The sequence below is a fragment of the Sphaerodactylus townsendi genome, linkage group LG01 (genome assembly GCF_021028975.2).
Source record: "Sphaerodactylus townsendi isolate TG3544 linkage group LG01, MPM_Stown_v2.3, whole genome shotgun sequence".
NCBI classification, from domain to species: Eukaryota; Metazoa; Chordata; class Lepidosauria; order Squamata; family Sphaerodactylidae; genus Sphaerodactylus; species Sphaerodactylus townsendi.
The window spans coordinates 160,093,057-160,118,031 of record NC_059425.1 but is presented as its reverse complement, the minus strand read 5'-3'; the positions used below and the strand labels follow the sequence as shown (position 1 = coordinate 160,118,031).

At 42.6% G+C, this 24,975-nt stretch overlaps 1 protein-coding gene across 1 annotated transcript in view; it reads right to left on the bottom strand.

The window, feature by feature from the left end:
• TAF1B (TATA-box binding protein associated factor, RNA polymerase I subunit B) overlaps nt 1-24,975 on the bottom strand; it is a 54,511-nt gene that overhangs the window by 15,184 nt on the left and 14,352 nt on the right. Inside the window, 1 exon segment of the mRNA XM_048505990.1 lies at nt 19,057-19,156. Coding sequence (XP_048361947.1) covers nt 19,057-19,156 — 100 coding nt within the window.

Below are 24,975 nucleotides of genomic sequence, written 5' to 3'. Positions count from 1 at the left end.
AGAAGAAGAAGAAGAAGAAGAAGAAGAAGGAGGAGGAGGAGGAGGAGGAGGAGGAGGAGGAGGAGAAGAAGAATAATAATTTGGATTTATAGCCCCCCTTTTTCTCCTGTAGGAGACTCAAAGGGGCTTACAATCTCCTTGCCCTTCCCCCCTCACAACAAACACCCTATTAATCAACTGTATTGGAATGTTGTAAGCATTTCTATAATTTTAATCCTTAATTGTTTTATCTAAATGTTTTCGTGTGTTTTTAACTTGTCATAACTCTCCCTGAGCCCTTTGGGAAAGTGCGGGATAAAACTATGATAAAATAAATAAATAAAACACTCATTTCAATAACACACATCATTTCAATTCACCAAACACATTCTCCGAGCCCACCCAGAGTTAAAGGCTTGAAAAGTTTACTCATGCATGTAAATGTTCACAAACCATACTATGCTCCAACCTTTCAAAACAGCAAGGGTTTTTTTGTTTTAAAAGTAACCTTTCTGCCTGAAGGGCTTTTCTTACAAAACAAGAAATACCTGCATTACAGGACTGTTGCACCTCAGGTTTCGGAGTGATCTTCAGACATTTTAGGACAACAGTCATGCAGCAAAATTAGAGGGTGAGGATGGCACCCTTCTTGTTTTCATTGATGTCCCACAAATAAATAACTTTTTAACTTTTAAAAAAAAGGAAAATTAAGGCTGAATGCCAGGGCAAGGCATCATTCCTAAGGAAATAAAGCTGAAACAGGATACTTTCTTAAAAATCAGAAGTAAAACCATAACAGAGGGAGGAAGCAGGGAGGCTAGAACAAGTCATTTGGGCATATTAAGACATCCCCATTCCCCAACTGAAGTCACAACACAGACTGAAAGAAGGCCAGTCATCTCCTTTGAGCTTTTACAGGAGATATCCTGTTTTTCCCCAAAATAAGACCTACCCCGTAAATAAACCCTAGCATGATTTTTCGGGATTTTTGAAGGATGCTTGAAATATAAGCCCTACTCCAAAAATAAGCCCTAGTTACAGATTTCCGGGCACAGCTGATCTGGTCATGTGAGGGGTGCAAAATCATGGGGGGGGGGGGGGATATGACATCCCCTGAAAATAAGCCCTAACACATCTTTTGGAGAAAAAATTAATATAAGACCCTGTCTTATTTTCGGGGAAACATGGTACTAAATGTACAGTTTCAGTTGAGAGAATCTTGATAGGATTCTTTCCCCAGCTAAGAGTCTAGGGCTGTGGTGGCGAACCAATTGGCCATGCTGGCAGGGTCTGATAGGAATTGTAGTCCATGAACATCTGGAGGGCCACAGGCTCGCCACCACAGGTCTAGGGCTAGAGAAAGACAAAACTTAAGCAGTGTTGCAATCGGCGTACGGTTGCATGTGCAAAGTGGTGGCTTTTACTTGTGACATCACAGTACTTTTACTTGTGACATCACAGTATATCCTGCTGGTCTGATTGATTTACCACTGAATTAACCAGAGCACAAGCTATAACTCAAATCCTGTAAAATAAAATGCCACCCCTCCCTCCCCTTCCCCTCCCTCCGATAGGGTGAGTGGGCCATGTCCAGATGCTGGGCCCCCTCCCTCCCCTTCCCTACCTCCACTAGGGTGGGTTGGCCCTTTGGAAGGCCTACCTTCAACATCAGTCAATTTTTACAGGCATAAAACAGAACTCAGTCTGAGAAGTATGTTCTCCTCCCCACCTATTCTCCAGAGCCCTTTACTTCAGCCAGTACAGCTACTGGGGCTGAATCTGCTGACCCTACTTTATTCTTTAAGGTACCCTTTCTCCTGCTTTAGCTTGTTACTCACCGTCACCATTATTCCAAAACTTCTGTCCTAATTAGATGAATCTAATCTAGATTAACATGAAAAGTTATAGGCCTCCTGTTTCTCAGACAGCCAGTGTTGTGTAATGCTGTCAGACAAATATCCGGGAGACCTGGGTTCAAATAATACCTCATGCCATGGAAGCTCACTGGGTGACCTTGGGTCAGTCACATGGTCTTAGCCTGACCTACCCTATAGGACTGTTGTGAGGATAAAAGGGAGGAGAGGAGAAAGATGTATGCTACCTTGGGTCCAGTCTGGGGAGAAAGGTGGGGTACATATGCAGAAAATACATAATAAATAATACATAAATAGCTAAATGCTAAATTAGTACTTGCCTAACATTGCTATGCCCCTACAACAGTTTCAGCTACTTCCAAGAAAAAACTTACCTATTTTCAGAAATATTCAGGTTTAAATGTTAAAAAAAATACTGTTAACCCTGTTACCAAGTTTAATTTTAGGGTAACGATTTAAAGATGCAAGAATTTAAAGTTAATTTTCAAGTAATGGATAACCCTACTAGGAAATAAAAGCATTATTTTTTTTTTAAAAAACACAGGTTTTAGTGTACTTGACTTCCTTCTAGAGAGATTTTTAAAACTATGTAGCCAGCCATATAATTTTAACAGAACTGAAACATGCAGGAACTTGGGAGGAGAATACTTACTCTAACCCAAAGCCACTCCAAAGATTCCTGTGGAGAACCCAAAATACTGAGGTACATAATTCACCACATAGCAAACCCCTCACATGTTTGCAGATATGGCCAGCAAGCTGAAGAAAAGTCATGGGGCTCCATCTCTGCGTAATTTTTTTAACCTGCCTCAGTAAACCAGAGGTGTTTTAAACAGACGCACTGCACGTTTTGACTGTTGTTAAGTGACAATGTCTGGTTTTCATACTCTTAGTAACTGATGTTGAAGACGGCACATTGCACAAATCTCAACTTTTTAGCCAATGTAAAAGTAGCTTAAGCATTTAACACCTGAATCTGGGGGAGGGGGGTGAAGTGGCTCTTGGAACCTGCAAGGGAGGGCAAACAGAGCAGTAGGGGGGGCTGCAGAGCTCAGTGGTGCCCAACCCAGAAGAGCCTGCTGCCTGCAGTCATGCTGACCTAAAGGTGGATGCTGGTGGGGCTGGAGGCAGACTAGGAGTGTTCCCAGGGGGGCGTCAACTTTTACCAGACCATCCCCAGCTGCCATGGAGCTCCCCCTCATTTGCATTTGCACTGGGATGTAAGTCCTTGTTGTTGTTTTTTAAAAGTATGCAAATCTCAATTTCAGACTTTTTCTAGTAAAGCATCTTGTATGTTCAACACTCCAGAGTGTTCAGACCTCACATACTGCAGCTTTGGTTACTCCAAAGCGGATGAAGTCCTACCCTTTGGTGTTTGAGCTGACACTATTCCAGCCATGACCAATAAGAATGTCCCAAAGGTAGCAAGGCAGAGATGGGAAGCAACACCCAAAATGTAACGTTACCTTGACAACCACCTGAGTGGCAGAAAGGCTTCCTGTTGTCAGTTCTGATCAGAACAATGGGCCAGTTTCCATACTCTCAGAGGCAGGGATAGAAGTCAGCTCCTGCCAGGATGTCACATGAAAAGCACACAAGAAGCTAACATAATCTGTTCAGAGAGATTTATGCTCAGACACAGCCAAGGACAGTCCCCTGAACTGTCAACAGGGCAACTAGAGTGAGCCAAGAATAAGCAAAGTACAAGAAGATGATAATTTAAATTCTGTTCCTCTGTGGACCAGCACTGACATACCCTATGGCGGACAGACTATGTAACCAGCTACACAGAACCCTAGCTCATCGTTAACAATACCCTATTTACCTGAAAGGAAACTAAGCTTTTCCCCAAGAGCAGTCAAGGAAATCTTAAATCACATACTAATTACAGGAATAAAAACTGTTTGTGTAAAACTTTTCAGAGGAAGGCTCGTCTTATATTTGATCATCCTACAATCAGGATCATCTTCCTATTTGGTAAACATGTCACACTAACTGTGAGTAGAAACCACTAACCAACATCATAAGAACATAAGAACTAGCCTGCTGGATCAGACCAGAGTCCATCTAGTCCAGCATTCTGCTACTCGCAGTTGCCCACCAGGTGCCTTTGGGAGCTCACATGCAGGATGTGAAAGCATTAGGTGAGTGGGCTAAGGCAGAGAAGAGGAGCAGTGGAGAAGAGCAGTGGGCCAGAAAGGGCTGAGGAGCTCTGATTTTTATTTACAGAGGGCTTTTCTCAAGGCCACATCTTTTTTCTCAAAGCCACATCATCATCCTTTCCCCAACCAGTAAACTTTATGATCTGGATCCTATCACAGCAATTAAATGGCCATCCACAGACAAGGCTGCAATTCTGATAAACAAATAACGACCACAGACAGCATATGGGGACTTAGAATGCTGGCTGCTTAACAGAAGGTGGGGAAGGGTGGGTGGGTTAAGAATTGGTTTCAAAAAGAGAACATAAAACGAAAGTGAGAAAGACAAGGAACAAATCTTATAAACAAACAAAATCATGAAAGCTATCAGACATTCAACAATACAAACAAAATCATGGCGGAGGATATAGGAGCAAGATATATGTGTTGAAAGATGTTAATTCCAACTGGAAATTGCCCAACTGTTCTCATGCGTCCTGAGGAAGGAGAGTCAGGATTAGGAAATGAGCCCAGTTGGGCGTTCATTTTCCATCCCAAATTTCTACCTCCCAGCCTGTTATGAATGCTGAAAGCCAACATTGTGGGGAAGATAATTTAGGAAGGACAATTAATTAGGATCATAAGAAGAGCTCCCTCTTTTAATCGCACCGTCTCTTGCTCCAATAATGTTTTCAGCTGCAAAACTTGAAAAATCCCAAACAGGTTAAACTCTTTTAGATGAGCGGGTACAAATAGGATCAACCCATATAACACAGGAGATAAAAACACAAACCTCACACTGTACCATTATATTTCAGGCTAGATGAACAGCTTTCTGCTCACTTAATCCTGAGTCTAAGCAGTCCACAGTGATTCCCAAACTTTTTTGGGCTGCCGCCCCCTTGGCTCCATAAACTCATCCCCAGTGCCCCCTACCCTATAAAAAGCATTATTCAGAACAGGGGCTGCCCAACCCACTATGGAAAATAATATCAATAAGATTGTATTTATTAATTGCATTTATTCAGAGTCCACGCGGTAACTAAATTTTCCTTCAATTAACCCAAAATTTCCTTCTACTGCCTAGATCAGTGGTGGCAAACCTTTGGCACTCCAGAAGTTATGGACTACAATTCCCATCAGCCCTTGCCAGCATGGCCAATTGGCTATGCTGTCAGGGGCTGATGGGAATTGTAGTCCATAACTTCTGGAGTGCCAAAGGTTCGCCACCACGGGCCTAGATTGTCCTTTTAACGGTCATTTTTTTTAAAAAAATTACTGAGAAATTTTAAATCCGTACATAACCTAGCAAAATTAACATTGAGCTGGCTGTGGCAAAAATTAAAAAAAACCTTTGACCGTATACCATAATCAACAGGTTCAAGTAACCAACAACATAAGAAAATAAATACCACAGTCAATATTATTACCGTATATATTCGTGTATAAGTCGACCCGAGTATAAGTCGAGGCACCTAGTTTTACCACAACAAACTGGGAAAACTTATTGACTCGTGTATAAGTCGAGGGTGGGAAATGCAGCGGCCAGCGGCACAGAGCATTTGTTAAAGTGGGGGGGGGGTCGTGGGGGGGAGTCACTGACTCGCATATAAGTCAAGGGGAAGCCGCCTTCTCCCTGGGGCAGAGGGGGTTAGCTGCTCGGCGCCCCCCACCCCTCTACGGTACCCCCCCCCACATTACTTTAACAAACGGAGCAGGCTTGAAAAGAGGCCTACTGTCTGTGTTCCCTTCCAGGCTTCAAACGACTTGGTGGGAACTCCTGGGAAATGAAGGGTCTCCTGGGAAATGAAGTTCCCAGCAAGCCGTTTCAGCCTGGAAGGGAACACAGGCAGCAGGCCTCCTCTCAAGCCTCCTCCATTTGTTAAAGTGGGGAGGTATTAGAGTGAAGTCGCGGCTTTCGCATATAAAATTAGGGGCATTTTTCAGCCTAAAAAAGGGCTGAAAAACTTGACTTATGCGCGAGTATATACAGTATATACTCAAGCAAAAACTTGAAAAATGACAGACAAAACACAAGCGGTGACATTAGTCTATCAGAATGCACTATACTGGTCTGACTAGAGCCCTCATGGCATATTTACTAAAATGTCTGGTAGCTTTAAGAACATAAGAAAGAGCCTGCTAGATCAGACCAGAGTCCATCTAATCCAGTACTCTGCTACTTGCAGTGGCCCACCAGATACCTTTGGGAGCTCACATGCAGGATGTGAAAGCTTTCAGCAGATTTCAGAACTATGTGGAGGAAGATATTTGAAGTGTCATTTAAAAGCATCTAGGCTCCAGTTTGGTCAATCATAAATGAGTGAACAACACAGTTGAAGGGGCTCACCTCCAGTGCTCTTTGCTGCCCCCTTGACTTTTAGCACCCCCTAGGTCAGTGATGGCGAACCTATGGCACGGGTGCCAGAGGTGGCACTCGGAGCCCTCTCTGTGGGCACGCACACAGGGGATTAGATCATGTGGGGGGTGGAAAATCCCCTCCCCCCCCCCACATCTAGGCTGGCCTGGGCCACTGAGCATGACGTGCACGCCCTGCGGTGAGCAGGAAGGACTCGGCTGGCAGGCCTGGTGCCTGTGCTCCGAGTGGCTGTTGCCGGGCATGAAGAGGCAGAGATGCTAGAAAGGCTCAGAGCAGTGCGTCACGGGGCTGGAGGGCTAGAGCAGGCTGGCCCCTGCGCCGACTTGTGGGGGCAGAGGAAGAGGGAGCAAACCGTTTTTTCTAAACTAAAACCTCAGCATTCAGGTTAAACTGGTGATCCCTGGCCCCTCAATGATACGGCTGGCCTCCACCCGGGCCAGAGCCTTTACAGCTCTGGCCCCACTTTGGTGGAGGCAGCTCTTCCACACCAACTGTCGAGGCCCCTGCAGGGATCTTGCTGAGTTCCTTGGGGCCACGACTGAGCTGTTCCACCGGGCCTTTGGAGAGACTAGCCGTTGATAGGGGCCCCCTCTCCTTCTTCCTTTCTCCTTTATAACATCATGGAGATCCTGCCACTCCTTCCCCTCTGGGGTTTAGTGGGAATTGATAGCAGGCACCATCCTGAGTTAATTTATGCTGCATTTTAAATGGGGTAGGGTTTATTTTTACTAGAGCCGTTTTAATCCATATTTATTGTATTTAATCTGATATTGTGCTCGACCTATGTTGTTCACCGCCCTGAGCCCTTCGGGGGAGGGCGGTTTATAAACCCAATAAATAATAATAATAATAATAATAATAATAATAATAATAATAATAATAATAATAATAATAATAAAAACATAAACTGCGGGGTTGGCACTTTGCGATAAATAAGTGGGGTTTGGGTTGCAATTTGGGCACTCGGTCTCAAAAAGGTTTGCCATCACTGCCCTAGGTAAACCCACCACCCCAGGGGAGTGGCACTGCTCTGAAGCAACCTAATTCCAGCGCTACCGTGCTGAGGTTTAGTGGAGAAGGAAGGTCTACCCTAGGCCGTGACAATCTGATGTTAGGAGTTTCCCAACTGATGTTAGGAGTTTCCCAACTGTTTTTCCTCAACACAATTCTACACAGACCTGCAACTTATTCCCTCTAATGTCAAAGTTCACCATTGAATTCCTGTCACCAAGTATAAAGGAAAATTTTAATTTGTCAATTAAACACACCAACCTATGTACTTCCTACCCAAAATGATTTTGGGTAGCATGCTCCATGAACTACTGAGCATGCTCCATGAACTACAGAATGTGTATTAGCTGAAGAGACAAAAATCTACCAGTTGAGTTCTGGAACTCAGAAGAATCATACTATTGCTTATAAATGGGGAGAATTTCCTAGAGGTTTAACCTTCTAGGGATATCTCTGGTGCTCCCAACATGTGCATGGAAGATGTAATGTAATTACAAACAGGCCACTCTAAGATACATTTCTCATACATGTAAGTGTGTGAACAGCACACAATATTAAAAAGATCAAAAGAAGTTAATAGATTGGTGATGCAACTGTGTCGGTGTAGTCAGTTGTTAATTATGTAAGAACCAACAATATTGCCAATGCCTACTGATTCGCCAGGCACTTACAGTAAGCCTGGTACATGAAATACAGATGACCTAGTGACTCAGTATCTTGTAGACTGGCATTTTTTAGATCAGCATATGAGATTAAAGTTCCTTTTAAAACTATCCCTTGATTGTTTTGCTTTGTATTTCAGCCTGCTAGTGTTTGCATCCTTTTTTTTCCTTTTTAACATAAGTAGGCAGCAACTCTTGCGGGGAGGGGAGACCTAATGACACCACAAACAGGGTCCCCTGAAAGAATCTTCCCCGATTCAAATACACATCTGCTTGTGAAACTCAACCTGTTTCTCCCACTAGCCTATCAAATATAGCAGCTTGGAGGTTCAGACGATAATCGCTCATTCTGGCTTTCATTAGTTTCTAGCACCATCTAACTCTCCGTCTCTCATCTATATTGATACACACTCTCTGAGAATGCAAGTACTTTTTAAGACTTTCATAGACTTGGCCCAGAGTATCACTCCTCATTTCAGCGTCAAGACATAAACAGAGGTAGATGCAAGGCCTATCTTTTCAACAAGCTGCCAAACCTGAAAGCAACTACTTATTAGATTTTATATCAGCCTTATCAGAAAGTGCCACACACACACAAACCAATCTCTCTAGTCGTTTATTTCACATGTTGACCCAAGGGGTGAATCTGCCTTTTAAGATAAGGGGTAATATCAACACTTCAAGAGGCAGATACATACTTCCATTCAAAGGCATATTTCCATTTTAAAGCTCCTTTTGAAAAAATTAATTTTGCCAAAGGCATTGTAGAAAAGAGATTTGTAGGGAAGGAAATGAATCACATTAAAGAGTAACTCCTATCTACACCCGTTGTCAATGAAACCTTATGCAATGTTACCCCGGTGTAAGTCCAGTAAAAGCTGGAGCAACTCTGTCTGGCATTGCACTGTTAATTATCATAAAGGGTCATAGAAACAAGTACACAATAATATGGTGCACCATCAAGAGAACGAATTATGCATCATGAGTCATAGAATAGCAATGTTTTTTCCCTCAGATAATTAAGAGTGGCAAGAAAGATCTACCATGTATTTCATCCCACAATCACATTGGCCTAACTGTTTTTGGACTGCTACCCAAATCTGTTCTTTAATCACACTCAACAACAGAAAAGGGAAATTATGTCCGCACCACAGGCAACAATGGCTCTATCACAGCCTGGGTTTGTTTGCTTTTTAAAGTAAGAGTTGAAGATGGCATTATAGAGTTACTGTTGCTCAGGGTGTGCACACATTTTTCCCTATCCCGCTACTGTCCCAGGCCAAACAGGTTCTGCAGACTTCCATAGGGATTAAAAAACCTGTCAGCAAGCAATGACCACTGGACAAAAAAAATGAGCGGGCGCATCTTGGTCAAAGACACCTCTATTGCCCCACTCCATACTTACTGATCCGTTGAACTTAGGTAACTTCGCTGAGAAAATGCACCCGTCTTAATAGAAAAAAAAGATGTCTATTGACATGAACAGACATGAACAGTCTCACCTCCATTACTATTATTTGGCAATGTATACATTTACGCATTTGGAGTTCATGTGTCCTGCTCTATTACATGTATGTTACAGTTCCTTTCCTCCCCTGAGCAGCATTGCAAATTCTTATGAGAATGCACACGCAAACAAGTTGTTACAACCTTCAGTTACTAGTAATAACTTGCCCCCCACAAAATGTGCTTGTGGACGAAGGAGAGCACAAAACAAAAAGTCGCAGGGCAATAGGAGGCTGCAGGGAACAGGAGAAAACTGGGCAAAATCTCCCCATTTCCTTCTTCTGCTGATGGAGAAAGCATGGGAGGCAGTGATGTAGGTATAGATTTTTAATGGGGGCGTGACCACACCTCCCCCAGCCCCGCCCCCAGCTTCAGTGCTTATAAAAGCAGCTCTCCAAGGCCAGGGATGGCAGACTCCCCAGCAAACTGGGCAGGGGTGTAGCTTGGGAAAATGGAGCCTGGTACAAAATCTGAGTTTTGTGGGGCCCCCCATGGGCAGCCGCTGTGATGCTGGAATCCACCCCCAAACAGCATAACTTTCAATGGTGTTTACAACTAGGAGACCCCAGATTCTCCTTTTAAATCCACTAAGGAGGAGAATCTTGGGGGTCCCCAGATAAGCTAACATTGAAAGTGATACTGTTTAGAAGATGGATTATCCCCCCCCCTGAAACAGCAACACTTTCAATGTTGAAACTGGGAACCTCAGAGTCTCCCTTTCAATCCCATGCTGAAGGGAATTGAGATTTCAAAGAATCACCAAGAGCTCAGGGGGGGGGGGGTGCCTGCTGTCAGGGGTGAAATTGTTAAGCTAGCAGCACCAAAATTTCAGGTATCTTTAGGAGACTCTCCTGATGATACCACCCAGGATTGGTGACGTATGGTTCAGGGGGTCCAAAGTTATGGACCCTCAAAGGTGTAGCCCCCATCTCCTATTAGATCCCATTGGAAACAATGGGGGATGAGGGAACCCTCTTTGGGAGTCCATAACTTTGAACCCCCTAAACCAAACCTCACCAAACCTGGGTGGTATCATCAGGAGAGTCTCCCAAGATATCCTGAAAGTTTGGTGCTGCTAGCCTAAAAAGCTGCTCCCCCTGCAGGCCAAAAACCAAAAAACACTTAAAAATACAAAATAAATCACAAACGGGGGCAGAGCTTCAGACATGTAAGGGGGGTTGACCCCAAGAACCCCCCCCCCCTTACCTACGTACTTGGTGGGAGGTGCAAGCTTTCCATTTATGTAACAGGGAGGAGGGATGTTTTTGCCCCCTTTCTTTTCCCCACTTATTCTCCTGCACTTTTCGTCATTTTATACAGAAGGTTCTCTCAACCAGCAGCACCGGCTTCTTGAGGAAATAGGGAACAGGAGAATACGCAGAATTCACCTCCACGATTGTCTTCTGCTCACAGGATTCGGCACATGTGCCCTCCCCCCCCGCCTTTTAGCTTCTCAAAAATACTAGCAGAGTTACAGAGGAGGTGAGGATTGTGTAGGAACTCTAAAACCATGACAGAGAGGGAGGTCATGTCTCTTCTATCGCTAAACCTTGCGAAGCGCAAGCACCTAGTGAGGTAACAATGGAGGGGTGTGCCTGGGATTAATAAAAGACAACAAATGGCAGGAAAGAACAAATATGTAGGTGAAACGCCTACGACCGACGTTAGAGAGCTACTTAACATCCTAAGTCGCTCCAAGGAATAAACACTTCATGAAGCCTGTAACACCCAAAAACGGAGATAAGAGAATGACAACAGAAATCTTGCCAGATACTCCATATAGCAAAAAAGCTGAGACTTGCAAATAGCCGTGGAACTAAAGCTCCCTTGGGAAGAGATGCCTGGGTCTGGCTAGGGAAGCAAAGATTCTCTCGGGGTTTTGATCTTAAGCCAACAGCTTGGTGCAATTCCAGTGGTTAAAGCTGTTCTTTCCCCACTCCCAACCCAGCCGTGCTTTAGTTTGAAGTCATTGTTACACCCAGATTAGCAGATGTTGTGAACATAGAAAATCATCTAATTGGAAGATACTAAAAGGACATCAAGTGCAATTCCCATGCAGCATGATCTCTCTCTCTCTCTCTCTCTCTCTCTCTCTCTCTCTCTCTCTCTCTCACACACACACACACACACACACACACACCCCCTCTCTTACACAAAGTTTCCTCCAGATCATAGTGCATCATTATGCAGAGCATTGATGCAGTCGAGCAAGATGAAGCTCATACATTATTACTAAAACATGAATAATATTTCTTGGAAGACAGAACCAACCTCTGAACATAAAGAGTACGGTGTGACAGATCCAGACGAACATGAAACTGGACACATGAACATAGGGCAGCCCAGAAAGCCATAATTTAAAAAAAGACACTCCAAAGTCAACATCACTTGCCCATAACATTTTTAAAAAGAGACAAAAAACCCCCACAATGCCAGAATATAAATTTCGTGTCCATTTGACCAACATTTCAGCAGACCTATTTTTTTTCCCTCTCTCTCTATTAAGCAATGCTTTGACAGGTAAGGACAAGTCAGAGTTTCTGTTACACAACAGCAGATTCTTATGATAGACCTGATTATAATAAATGTCAGAAATGAACTTCCTCCTCAGCTCTTTTTAAAGAGCCTCACCCCGGCTTATTGTCATTTCTGGGCAACTGTTGAGGAGATAAAATAAAAGCTGCATGTGCACCTGCTAATGCCATTATCTCTGGTAATTTTAAAAAAAATGAGACAGAAGATGTTTAAGTGCCCCCAAATATTACCTGGGAAGCCAAGGAAGCTATTTATAGGATGAAAAGGTGGGGGTAAAGGTGGGATTGAGAACTCAGGTGTTTTGTCTTGTGTATCTAATACAGCTAAATTCATAACAGCCTTGAAAAAGTGATTACTCTTCCAATTAAATGAAAGCAAGGTGTAGCCTATCAGAAAGAGAGTAACCATTATTCTTTTTTTTTAAAAAAAAAGACCTGGATCCAGAACATCCTGTTTTCTGATTCACACCAGGCACCACACAACAGCCTCACCCAGCCATTTCTGTCCCCGGTACAAGGCGGTAATTGATACGAAACTGGGTTGCGGAATGAATCCACTACAGGAAGAAAACCTCACTTCTGCCAATCTGATTTTGAGTTTATGTGGATGCTGTGGATGGCAATTGGGAGACACCTCCTCTAGATTGAGGCCTGGAAAGCAGGAATGGGATCGTGCTTGGAGAAGGTGGAGAAGATGACGGGATACGTTGAGCAACAGACCACGGACAGAGCAGCAGCCCAACCACGGAAGTGGTAGGCACTTATGTCTTGCAAGCAGACAATCTGGAAGATTGACCAGGAGATTATTAGTTCAGAAACCCAAAGGCCAGAACCAGAATATCAGCAGATTCACAAGTAAAGACCTGCTTGTAAGCCTGGGCGTCCTTGCTGGCATGGGGATAAAGTCAGAACAGAAAACAAGGTACAGTTTGGAAAGCTGCCTGTAAATCCAGGAGAAGAGGTGAAAAAATCTCCTCAGGCACAGGCACAGGCAGCAGAGACAGAAGAAGAAGAGGAAGAAGAAGGAGAAGGAGGAGGAGGAGTTTGGATTTATATTCCCCCTTTCTCTCCTGTAGGAGACTCAAAGGGGCTTGCCCTTCCCCCCTCACAACAAACACCCTGTGAGGTAGGTGGGGCTGAGAGCTCGAGAAGCTGTGACTAGCCAAGGTCACCCAGCTGGCGTGTGTGGAGTGTACAGGCTAATCTGAATTCCCCAGATAAGCCTCCACAGCTCAGAGAAGCTGACGAAGTGGGGAATCAAACCCGGTTCCTCCAGATTAGATACAGGAGCTCTTAACCTCCTACGCCACTGCTGCTGCCACAGGCGACAGCCAATCCCTCTTCCTGCCTTCTGAGGACTTGGGGAACTGGTTGGAACTGTCTGGAAGTAGAACTGTAAAGGTCCTCAGCAGAAACGGGAAAGGAGGTATATTACTACCTTACACACAAAATATGCCTACGAAGTCGCTATGCTTTGGAACAGTCCCTTTGTTCATTTCAGAGTCCTGTGGATTTTATTTCACTGGAATAAAAATGACTGTGCAAGTGGATCTACTCCTAAAGTTCTGTACTCCCATATTAAATGTCAGTCTTCAGGTTTTATAGCTCCTTCTCAAAGCAAAAGGAAGCTTGTCTTTTTGTTCGCGGGGTGGCCAAGCCGAATACTACTGAGGAACAACTTATAATCAAAAAGGGTGAGGCACAGTGAAGAGATGACAGCACATGAACAAGCTGTCCCCAATTTCTCCATGGCCCAAACAACAGCGAGGATAGAACATAGCAAACACTTTTACAATCTTTCACAGTAAAGCAGTTTATGCAGAAAAAAACTAGATCACGGAGGAATTCATCTCTCGAGAGACAATATTAGACAGAAACCTTGAGATGCATATGCCATACAGAATCTGATTTACAGACAATATTAAATCATTTTTTTAATTTAAAAGCCAAGTATAGACTTTTAAAAACCTATGGTGCTGATACCCATGACACTGCGCCAAATTTACACAGAACAGATAACAAAATATTCTCCTTCGAATGTATTTTTCCCAAAGGAACTATATTAAATATGGCCAGGGAAATCTAGGTATTGTTTAAGGTGATGTAATAAATCATACTAAAAATGAAAACATAATCCTTTTGGTATATATTAGAAGGCTATAGAAATTGAAACCTTGAGTTGCAGATAATTATCACATAGCAACAACTAAGCATAAAAATTCACTAGGTTCGTTGGATGAATTGACATAATTTTTCATCCAACAAAAATACAAAGGATCTGTAGGACTTAAGGACAGTCAGCAACTAAAATGTGTTGTGGTGGTAAGAATGCTGGAGTGGAATCACTGGGGAGTCCCTAGGGTGTGAATCATGAGAGAGAAGCTTGGTCATGGTTGGGATGTAGGGCCTTCATCAAACACAAAAAAGCGTGGAGAGTGTGTATGAGTGTAATTAAATCTGGAACAGTAAATCGCGATTGCACCAATGCAGCTAGCAGTCCAACTGACTTTGAATACTTTCTACACTTCTACTAAACCTGCTAGGTAATCCCACCCACCCTGAGGGTGTGCTGCACCATCCACTTTCCTCAAGGGTTATTTTGAGGGCTAAAATGGATGAGATCAAGGTAAGCCACTTTGGTCCCCACTGGGAATAAAGGTGGGGTGTAACTGTAACAAATAAATGGGAACATTAAAAAGAGCAACATTCCAAAGTGAACTGAACAAACAAAAAAGGCAATAATACCTTCATTATACCAATTTCTGTTGAGAGGGAAGAGTAGACAATGCTTCCAAGGACAGCCACAGTAATTTTCTTCCAGGCAGGGAATGTGTAGGCTGACTGAATTCCCAGCTAAATGCTGAGCAATGTTGCTAATTAATGCAATTTTTTTCTGGCTTGTGGTCAAAAGGCATGGAATCAGAAGCCACAGCAAGAAGTTCCTCTGGTTCTTTTGGCCAATGACTCTTGAGTGGCAGCTGTGGTGTCTCCAGAACTTGACAATATATGACTTGGTGCAGACAATAATAAGATATGGAAGGGGCAGGACTTTTGAGTTAGAAGAATGGACTGCAAGGGATTGGGGGGGGGGGGTTACACATTTTCTGAGGTACACACCTCCGCAAATAAGAAAGCTCTGGCCAGTTTCATTTCAAGATGCTAATCTGGGAGCCATGCTGCAATCCCATTTAACACACCAAGTGCTCTCCCAGTGCACTGAAGTGGAAATTGACCATGGGTTTCAAAAGCCAAATTCAGAAAACAGAAAGTATTGTCGCATAGAGAGATCCACTGTTGCCCCAAGTTGGTACAGGACTTCGAATTTCTTTCCTTTCCTTATTACTTCACTTAACTGTGCTGTGACTACTACATAAATCTGTAAAAGCTAATGTGATCATAAACAACAAAAACAGAAAAACATTATGTATTTCATAGACAACAATGGCTCATAGGTGAAAATAGTGTGATAGTTGCAGTAGCTAGAATGCACACAATTTTCCCTTTCTGTTCCAGTTTTGTCTAGGGCCAAACAGGTTTCACAGATTTCTGTGCTTCTTTAGGGGGGAAAAAAACATGTTGATAGACCCACCTGCACCAACAACAGTCACTCTAACCTCCTAGGAATCACCTTGGTAGGCGACTAGCTGCCAATGAGTGCACAGATTACTTGTCAGGATCCAATAGCATGCAGCCTCTTGCCTGTGTGTGCTAAATGCTGCACAATCATTTTCACTTCTGACTAATGGTGAACCCCTGAATTAATAACCTCCAAAATATTCTATCATTCACAGCCTGGCCGAGGTCTTGTAAACAGAAGGCTGCGGCTTCCTTGATTGAATCAGCCCATCTCATGTTTGTCTTCGTCTCTTTCTGCTGCTTCCCACTTTTCCTAGCACTGCTGTGTTTTCCATTGACTCCTGTCTTCTCACAATGTGACCAAAATACAATAGCCTAAGTTTAATCATTTTAACTTCCAGGAAAAGTTCAGCCTTGATTTGATCTAGAGCCCACTAATTTGTCTTTTTGGAGATCCACAGTATCCATAAAACTCTCCCCCAACACCACATTTTAAAGAGATGTATTTCTTCCTGTCAGCTTTCTTCATTGTCCAGCTTTTATAGCCATACATAATAAAGGGGAATATTATTTCAGGAACATCTTGATCTCAGTCATCAGCAACACATCCTTACACTTAAGAATCTTTTCTAGCTCCTTCACGTCTGCCCTTCCCAGTCTCAATCTCCTCCTGATTTCTGGGCAGGGGGGGCAGAAAGAGAAACTTCGTAGCCTAGGGAACACACCTTTCCTAGCGTCCCCAAGCTGCAAGCCACCCCCCAACCCTGGGAGCGCCACCATCACAGCCCCTCCACAGCCCAGCTTCCACACCTCTGCCACAGCTCCCATTTGGAAGCGTCATGCCCCTCACCCCAATAGTTACATTGCCAAGCCACTGTTTCTGGGCTTCAGTCTCCCTTTTAGTTTATGATGGAGTCCAAGAAAAAGAAAAATCTTGGAACAATTTCTGTTTCTTCGCATGGTCCCGGCCCTAAAAAAAAAAGTTGTGTGTGTAAAATTCCCCTCAGTAGTACTATTATTATTTTTTGTTTTTCTTAATATTTAGCTGTAATCCAGTTTTGTACTTTTCTGCTTTAAGCTTCATCAGGGAGTTGATTCAAGGCACCAGCCTTATTTTCTCTGTGTCTTCTAGGTATCTCAAATTGTTAATGCTCCTTCCTTGAACCAATTTTTCACTTCACCTTCAACTAAATCTAATCCAGCTTTCTTTTACAGTATGTTCTGCATACAGACTGAAGAGATAGGGAGATAAAAGGATTCTGAAACCTTTGGCAATCTGAAACCATTCTGCTTCTCTATATTCTGCATTAACAGTCGCCTCAATTAGGAGTACTAGTTGTGCATAAAAACGATCAGATGCTGTGGCATGCCCATTTCCTTTAAAACCAATTATAGCTTTTCCTGATCTATACAGTCAAAAACTTTCCTGTACACAGTCAAAAACTATGAAACACAAGCTGGTCTTCTTCTGAAATGTTCTTGTATGCTCCAGTAACCAATGTAAATTTGCAATATCAATCTCAAGCTACTGTTCCTTTTCTGTAGTCCAGTTTGAACATCTGGCATTTCTCTCATTCTATATGTGGTCCCTACAATCATTTGTAAGATTTTGAAGAGCATCCACTTTACTGGTATGAGGAATTTGCAATCCCAAGTGTTGCTGCAGTCTTTAACATCACCTTTTTTTTTTTGGAACTGGAGATGGACAGTTTCCGAGTCTGTGGAGCTTAGCCCTAGAAGTTCCTAATTAGCAGGCTCCAGTGGCTCCAAAGGAGGTATAGTCATATAATACAATCATCGCTGTTATTTCAGTTATTAAATAGATATAACTGGTTATCACTGTTTTCCAGCTCAAAAGATTTCACCAAAGAGACAGAAACATGACACTGAATACCAGAACTTCAGCTATTCACACTGCTGGTTTTTTCCCTATTTTAATGAGCAGCTCTGCATTTTTTTCAAGGCCCATTTCTCATCCCTGGCAAGAAGCTGCCAACCAGTAAGACACGCTTTCTAGCTGTCTCCAGTTACAGACGTCTCCTTCCACATTAGGGATGAGGATCTCATCAGAACTTGGGCTGGAGCATTTTGAGGCTGCAACCCTATAGAATTCAGCTACAATATAACGCTGAGCTTATAGGCCATGTGCACCCAGATCATCTGCATACACACTTTTTACAATTTCAAGCATTAATTTGTAAAACTACTATGGCCAATACATAGTTCTTGGACTATCTTGTTCTGAGAATACCTGAAGAGCATGGAGCTCATTATAGGACCACACACTTCTTTTTGGAATTACTTTGAAAGGGGTTTTCTGGTGCATGAAGAGATAGGTGACAGTGGGGGAGGTCTGGAGGCCATGCAAAAAATCAAAGATCAAACACTTATAGATCCCTAGGTTGCTCACGGCTCTTGAGGAAACTGCTGAGTCAGAATGCTGTGAGTTAGGGAATTCCAAGTGTTTTAGACCCCCCACATAGCCCATGAGCGATCCTTCACAGGTCTCCAGTTTATGCTGGAAATAATGGTATATGTATGGAAATACAGGATACATTAAACATCACGGGTAATAGCTTGGGCACTGTATGATTATCAAGAGAATTTTTGTAACAATGTGTGATTTTAAAAAAAGGCTTTGCACATTTCACTTTTAATCAGATCATGAATGTTGGCTAAAGAACTGCTTAAAATACACCATTCTAACCAGCATCCATGCTTAATGAACTCTGCCTTGCCAATTATAGTAAGAGTAACATTGCAGGTAATATAAGAAAACAAAGATGTAACTGCAGCAGACTAAGAGCTGGGGAGAACTCATAAGGAGAACCACTTGAAGTAACAAATGGCATGAAAAAAATCATTTGTGGACTCCACTTAGGTCCAGTGGAAGCCCTTTACAAATCAAAGCCTTCAATACACAGACTAATAATCCATCTCTCTGTATTGTCGAAGGCTTTCACGACCGGACTCACAGAGAGAAGTGTTACACACTGTGTCAAAGTATGTCACACACTTCTCTTTGAGATACACCTCTGAAGATGCCAGCCACAGATGAAGGCGAGAAGTTAGGAACAAGATCTATCAGACCACAGCCACACAGCCTGGAAAGCCCACAACAACGAAACCATCTCTCGTTTATTTTTCTGTAACTGAAACCTATTCTCTGTGTTTGTGAGAATTCTTCTTGGATACACAATGACAAAAATGACTGTGCCAAACCAATATTTAAAATCCTAAAATAAAAAGGGGTGGGGGGAGAGACTGCTGAGCGACTACGATTACAGCAAAAAATGGAAAAATTGATCAATAATATTCAATTTACTTAATCAGGGAAACTATACATGCATATGGTGGATAAACACTTGAACATGATAAAAGAATAAAAATCACCTCTACATGGAAAATCTTCAAGTCAGTCCCATAAACCTTCATCTCCTCTGGGAAATCTTTATGTGCATTCAAGTAAGGAATGTGACCATTCACTACCAGCCTGAATGGAAGAAGGAAAAGTAAATCAATAGGCATGGGAGTAATTTAACTGAATGTACATGGCAAGTTTTAAACAGCCTAAACAGCAAAGTAAGTGATTGACAGACAGACAGAGCCCATCCAAAGCAGAGATATACCTTTCTGAGTTGTCTTAGAAGAGTATTTACTGGGAGTGGGCCATACGGACCATATCACTCCAGTCTTGGCCTACTTACTCTGGCTTCTAATTTATTTCTGGGCCCAATTCAAAGTGCTGGTTTTGACCTTCAAAGCCCTAAACAGTTTGGGATCATCCTACTTAAAGGACCATATAGTGATTCCAATTTTTAAATTTATTTATTTATTTATTAAATTTCCATACCGCCCCTCCCCTTTTTGGACTTGGGGTGGTTTCCAACAAAAGTATATACATCATAAAAATCACACAATAAACATAATAAGATTATAAATGTAAAAGTTAAAACTACACATGATTTCCACGAATCCAATGGTGATAAAACATCTAAACTCCACCTAAGCTTACTAAAAATCAATAGAAAAGGAGGAAGGAAAAGTGTGGGGGAGGGGCCAGAGATGGTAACCATTGCTGTCTCAACCATACACCTGGTGGAACAGCTCTGTCTTACAAGCCCTGGGGAACTGCAATACTAGAATTGTTAGACAAGGAGCATTCTACCAGGCTGAGTGTCCAGGAGCCAAGAGAAGCCCTAGTTGAGGCCAGCCAGACTTCCCTCGGGCCAGGGACCACAAGTAAGTTTTCACTCGATGATCAGAGCATCAGTCAGGGGGTGTAAGGGGAGAGAAATAAAATGGAGTATGGAAAATCTTAATGTATCCAAAGAAACAACAACGCTAACCAGCAGCCAATTACATGTGAAATTCAGTGAAATACTAAAAACATAAATTAAGACAGTCTTTAAGAAATTAAGATAGTCTTTGAAAAAGCGCTTCACTAAATATTGTCCTTACCTTAAGAGATAATATTCTGTAATGTCCGCATTCCCTCAACCATATCAATGCCATATATGTGAGAAGCCAGGGTCATGGTCGCGGCATTGGACATTCCTCAAATCCCCTGGCTTCTTCTTCCGTAAATATGAGCTCCCGTCCACTGACCCAGAACAGTCAGACATTTCTGTGGGACAAATAAAAGCACAGCCTACGCTGAGTTTATAAATATACAATAAAAAGAAACCAATAACTGAGACTGCTGTTATCCTGGTACAGAAAACAGAAGCAAAATGTATTGAGACAGAAATAATGAAGATCCTTAACTAGAACAGAACTCCTTCCACCTGTGCAAGTGTCACAGCCGATCCTAAGTGTGTTTGGGACCAGGGTTTGTTATTATTTTTTTTGTTTTGTTTTTAAATCACATTCACTAATCTTCTTATACAACTAAAGGTATTATCCACAGATGATAGACAAGAAATTAGGGACGAAAGAATGAACACAGCTGCCAAAGCCACAAATTAGAGCTGGTTCAAAAAAAGGAAAGAAAAAAAGAATATGAGTATATCAAGAGATTATGTCTCTACCAAAGCTTTCATTTCTCACCAGAGTCAGGAGGACAGTAAAGGAACTGGTGTAATCTTTTAAAGATGAAAACAATTATGAAGTGCTTAAATAGATTTGCCATTCTATGCAAGTTAAGCTTGTTCCTGGACAAAATAATGATCATCAGAACAACTGGACCAAGCTAGGAAGAATGCATACATATGAAGCAACTTGGAAGATGTTTAATTAGTGAAGCAAAAATGTTAAGCCAAAAGAAAGGCAGCGGAAAAGCCAATAAATACTCTCTTATGCAGGAAGGAAATGACAAAAAGAAGCAACTGAAATTACCATGTTTCACACCTCCAGGACTTAACTGCATGTTGTAGATGCTAGCCATGTATCTCTATACATAATTGGCTAAGGGGTCGAATGTCCATCGATAAACCCTTAACCAATTAGAATGCAGCACATACAGGGACCAAAGCATCCTGCACTCCAATCAGCCATTGCCACCAGCCCACAAAAGCCTCCCCCCAACACTTCCTGCCCTCCCCAGCCACACCGGGCCAAAGAGGCCTGGCAAAATGCTCCCCCATCCTCTCCTGTCCCACTCCTAGCCACCCCTTCCCACTTCCCCCACCCCTAGCCACACTCCCCCACTCCTAGCCACACCTTTCAACCCTCCCTCCAACCCAACACTCACCTTGACACCCTCCCCCCACTAAAGCCACTCCTCTCGACCTCTACGTGTCCTCACCTTCCTACCTGCCCTGAGCTGTTAGACCCAGCCTTGCTAGAAGAAGGGGTTAGTGGGCACCCCCTCCAACCCCCCCCCAGTAAAGAGACCATTGCCGCAGGAAGATGCTTTCTCTTCGACCCTTTGTATGGTCCACTGCATCTCCCCTGCAATGGGTTTTGCTGCTAGTCCCAGTATATTTCTGTGTAGCCTAAGAGTTGCTATCACAATTTCAAAGTTTCTAAAACACAAATAAAATAATAGTCATTATGGCGGGAAAGGCAGTATTAAAATATGAGAGCAATAAGAACTCGAGAAGAAAGCTATGGACATATGCACAAAAGCTGATTCTGCACAGTCAACTGGAACGGGTTACATGAACCCATGTTGCCTATGCCTGAATTTACATGGTAGCGATTGTAGAGACCTAGCCGGGACTGCTGAGATCCTAGTGGCAGAAAGCATTATAAACCTGGACAGGAAACACTGTGGCCTCTCGAGTCTTGCCAACCGGGTGAAGCTGAGAATCCCCCCCCCCCACCCACCTACTGGCGCAACATGACAGCCACCTTGTTAGAGAATCCCACTCTAATGGTGGACAGGAGTATGCAGCAGGTATATAATGCTTACAACGCATGTAGTTCGCACAGATAGCAGGGAAGAATTTGAAACCCAGGTTAAAAAGGGGAAAAAGTTACTAATTTAGTGACACTTAAGTCAACCCGGCTGAGGAAATAAAATGCATTTGGGATATATTGATCTCATAGCAACTTCTTTCCCAAAACGCTTTTAAAAAGGGCCGGATCTGGTTATATTAGGCCTGTGCCGCATCATTCAAAGGAAGCTTTCAGAGTTTTTACAATGTTCATGATATCTAATCCAGCTTGGAGCAGAAACATATTGAAGAACCTAACTGCAGAAACTAGAAAGGTTATAACTAATTGGTTCCACAAAATGAAATACAATCAAATACTCTTGAAGCTAATGGTGCAATCCTATGCAGAATTACAATACACAATTGAACACAGACTCTACTTAGGGTTTACACTTCCTTGTAAATGTAAACCCCAAAATGGTCAAATAAAAATTCTGAAGACTGCCATTTTGTGATGTAATATTCAATATTACATGATATTCCTCTTCCTATAAAGAAAGGCTCCTCCTAATTTGTGGAAAATGGCTATACCATGAGTTGGTTTGACCATGTACATACATATGAGTTCATTTGATGAGTTGTTTCATATAACACAATAAAATATTAATGGCAGCGAAGTTCAATCATAATACATTGTTTACTTCTGTAATTAATTTTAGAAATTCCATGCCCCTTGCTGCAATCGGTGCAGCTTAGCACATACATTACAATCATGATCCCTAAGTTTCGTGCAAGAATCTTACAACGCATGAAAGCAGAGCAAACTCCCATGTACCCCTTAGCCTTTTCTGACTCCCCAACAAAGCTGGCCTGATAGCACTTTTGCTGTGAAAACACTTTTCTAGTATATGGCTACTAAAGCCCAGAAGGAAACTCAAGAGCTGCTGTGAGATGGCTATTGTGTGTACATGTGAGTCACTGAAAACCATCTATGAACCTCAGGGTAATCCTTTCACTCATCAGTTTTGCCTTTTTTTTCATGTACCGGGCGAGGTCCTCAACCGCACTATATTACTTAAACTACATTATTTAGCCCAATTTACAGCAACTGTATGTTCCTGTTGTAGTCGTTGTGTTAGCGTGAGTAGCTTTCATTTTATTTGTTTGGGATTATGCGGGGCATATTAGACAGTCAGCATTAAATCCAACACAACATACAATTTTAAGACATGTGTATAACAACCTTCAAAATTCAATAGGTTTCCAAACAATGCTTGCTTACTGCAACAAATTCATGGTATGTGTGTTGGGGTTAGAGGGCTGCCTTATTCTGGCTTGGAGAATCAGTCATTCAACAGTCAATTTATCTCCAGAATATTCCACTACCTTCAAATCACTACATAATGCTACAAAGTGTTACAAGCATTGTGGGTGTTTATTTGGTTCTATTCTAATAAACAATTAGCAGCAATTACTGCTATCTTGAAGCTTTGTAGATTACGCTGCACCTAAACGGATCTTTTTAGGAAGGAGACGTTTTCAAGTAACCCATTCAAAATATATAAAAAAAGGAGATCCCGACATTATATGCAGTATGCAGAGAACTTGGCAGAACTTGCATTATTAGGGCGTAGTTTTCATACATCGCTATAAATAGCATTTCGTCTATCTCGGCTCCCGACAGAGCTCAAACCCTTTAATGTGCAAACTGTCATCCTTCTGTTCTTCAAAAATGACACTCATTTTCAGGTACCACTACCGTGACATCCTAGTAATCCCCACCCTCCGGGATGAAAGCATATACCAGAAAATGTTCCTTTCAAAGTTTACCCCTCCCAGCAGCTGGTTCACGGGCAGACCGCAGACTGTGGCCAATGCTTGCATGTTTGAAATAGGACAGGGAGAGATTGCGCTGAAATAGGTGAAGTCCTTCCCAGATCTTGATTATTTCAAGAGAAAAGAATTGCCCTGAGAGAGGAGAAAAAAGAGCAGATTGGAGCTCTGGAGGTTTTTTTCCTCTCTGAGGGAGAGTTTGGAGAGTCCAGAAAAGGGGGGTCTGGAGCCCAAAGAAACTTGTCAAGACTTTTCAAGATATATAAAAAATTAGGAATTTGACCCTAGAATATGTCTTTGGAGAAGCGTGTTAACTCTTTGCCAAGGAGAGGTCTCTCCTAGATTTAGCTTCAAAGGAAGCACAAGGGAGACTGGTCAATTCGAAGTGGAATATCCCAGCTTCCTGAGGAGAGAGAGATGTGACCTCCTTCTTGGTGTAAACCGAGTAGATCACGGGGATTCTGGGCAGGGACCCAAAACACCTCACTGCATCGGTCATGGGATATCTGAGAGCCTAACTACCAGTCTAGATAATATCACATTGCATCTCTGTTTCTTTGGTTTCGCTTGTGTTCTCATTTCTACCAAGGAAATATTTGACGTTATGCGTTTATTTTAAATGAAATCTTTTGTTGCTGGAGCCAGCAAAAGGCAATATATATGGGCTCTGGTGCCATGGTGCAGAGAGGTCAACAAAAGAATCAATGGGAATAATTCAGTGGTAACAACTCCCCAGGCAGGACTTGGAACTTGTGAAGGGGAATAGCACCCTCCCCTGTCTGGTTTTCCCCGTATTTACACAGGCCCAAGAATTAAGCATTCTAAGACAAGGCATAAAAGAGTTAATAACAGAACACTTGCTCCAAGCTTCATACTAACCACGATGCACCAACAAAAGATGCATAGCCAATCCTGGACATCTTCCCTCTTGCAGGAGCATTTGTGCTGTGACATACATATGGCTAGCCTCACCTTCACTAAAACAGCTTCTTATAAACAATGGGTAATGAATATGTAAAACAGAAACCCAGAGATCAGGACACTACAGAAAACCCAGGGCCAACTCTAACTCCCTTTATAATCCTTGACGGGCAGTATGGTAACTGCAAGTACTTATCTGGACTAACTCCCTGCCCGTCCCTCCAATAAAATGTCTGCT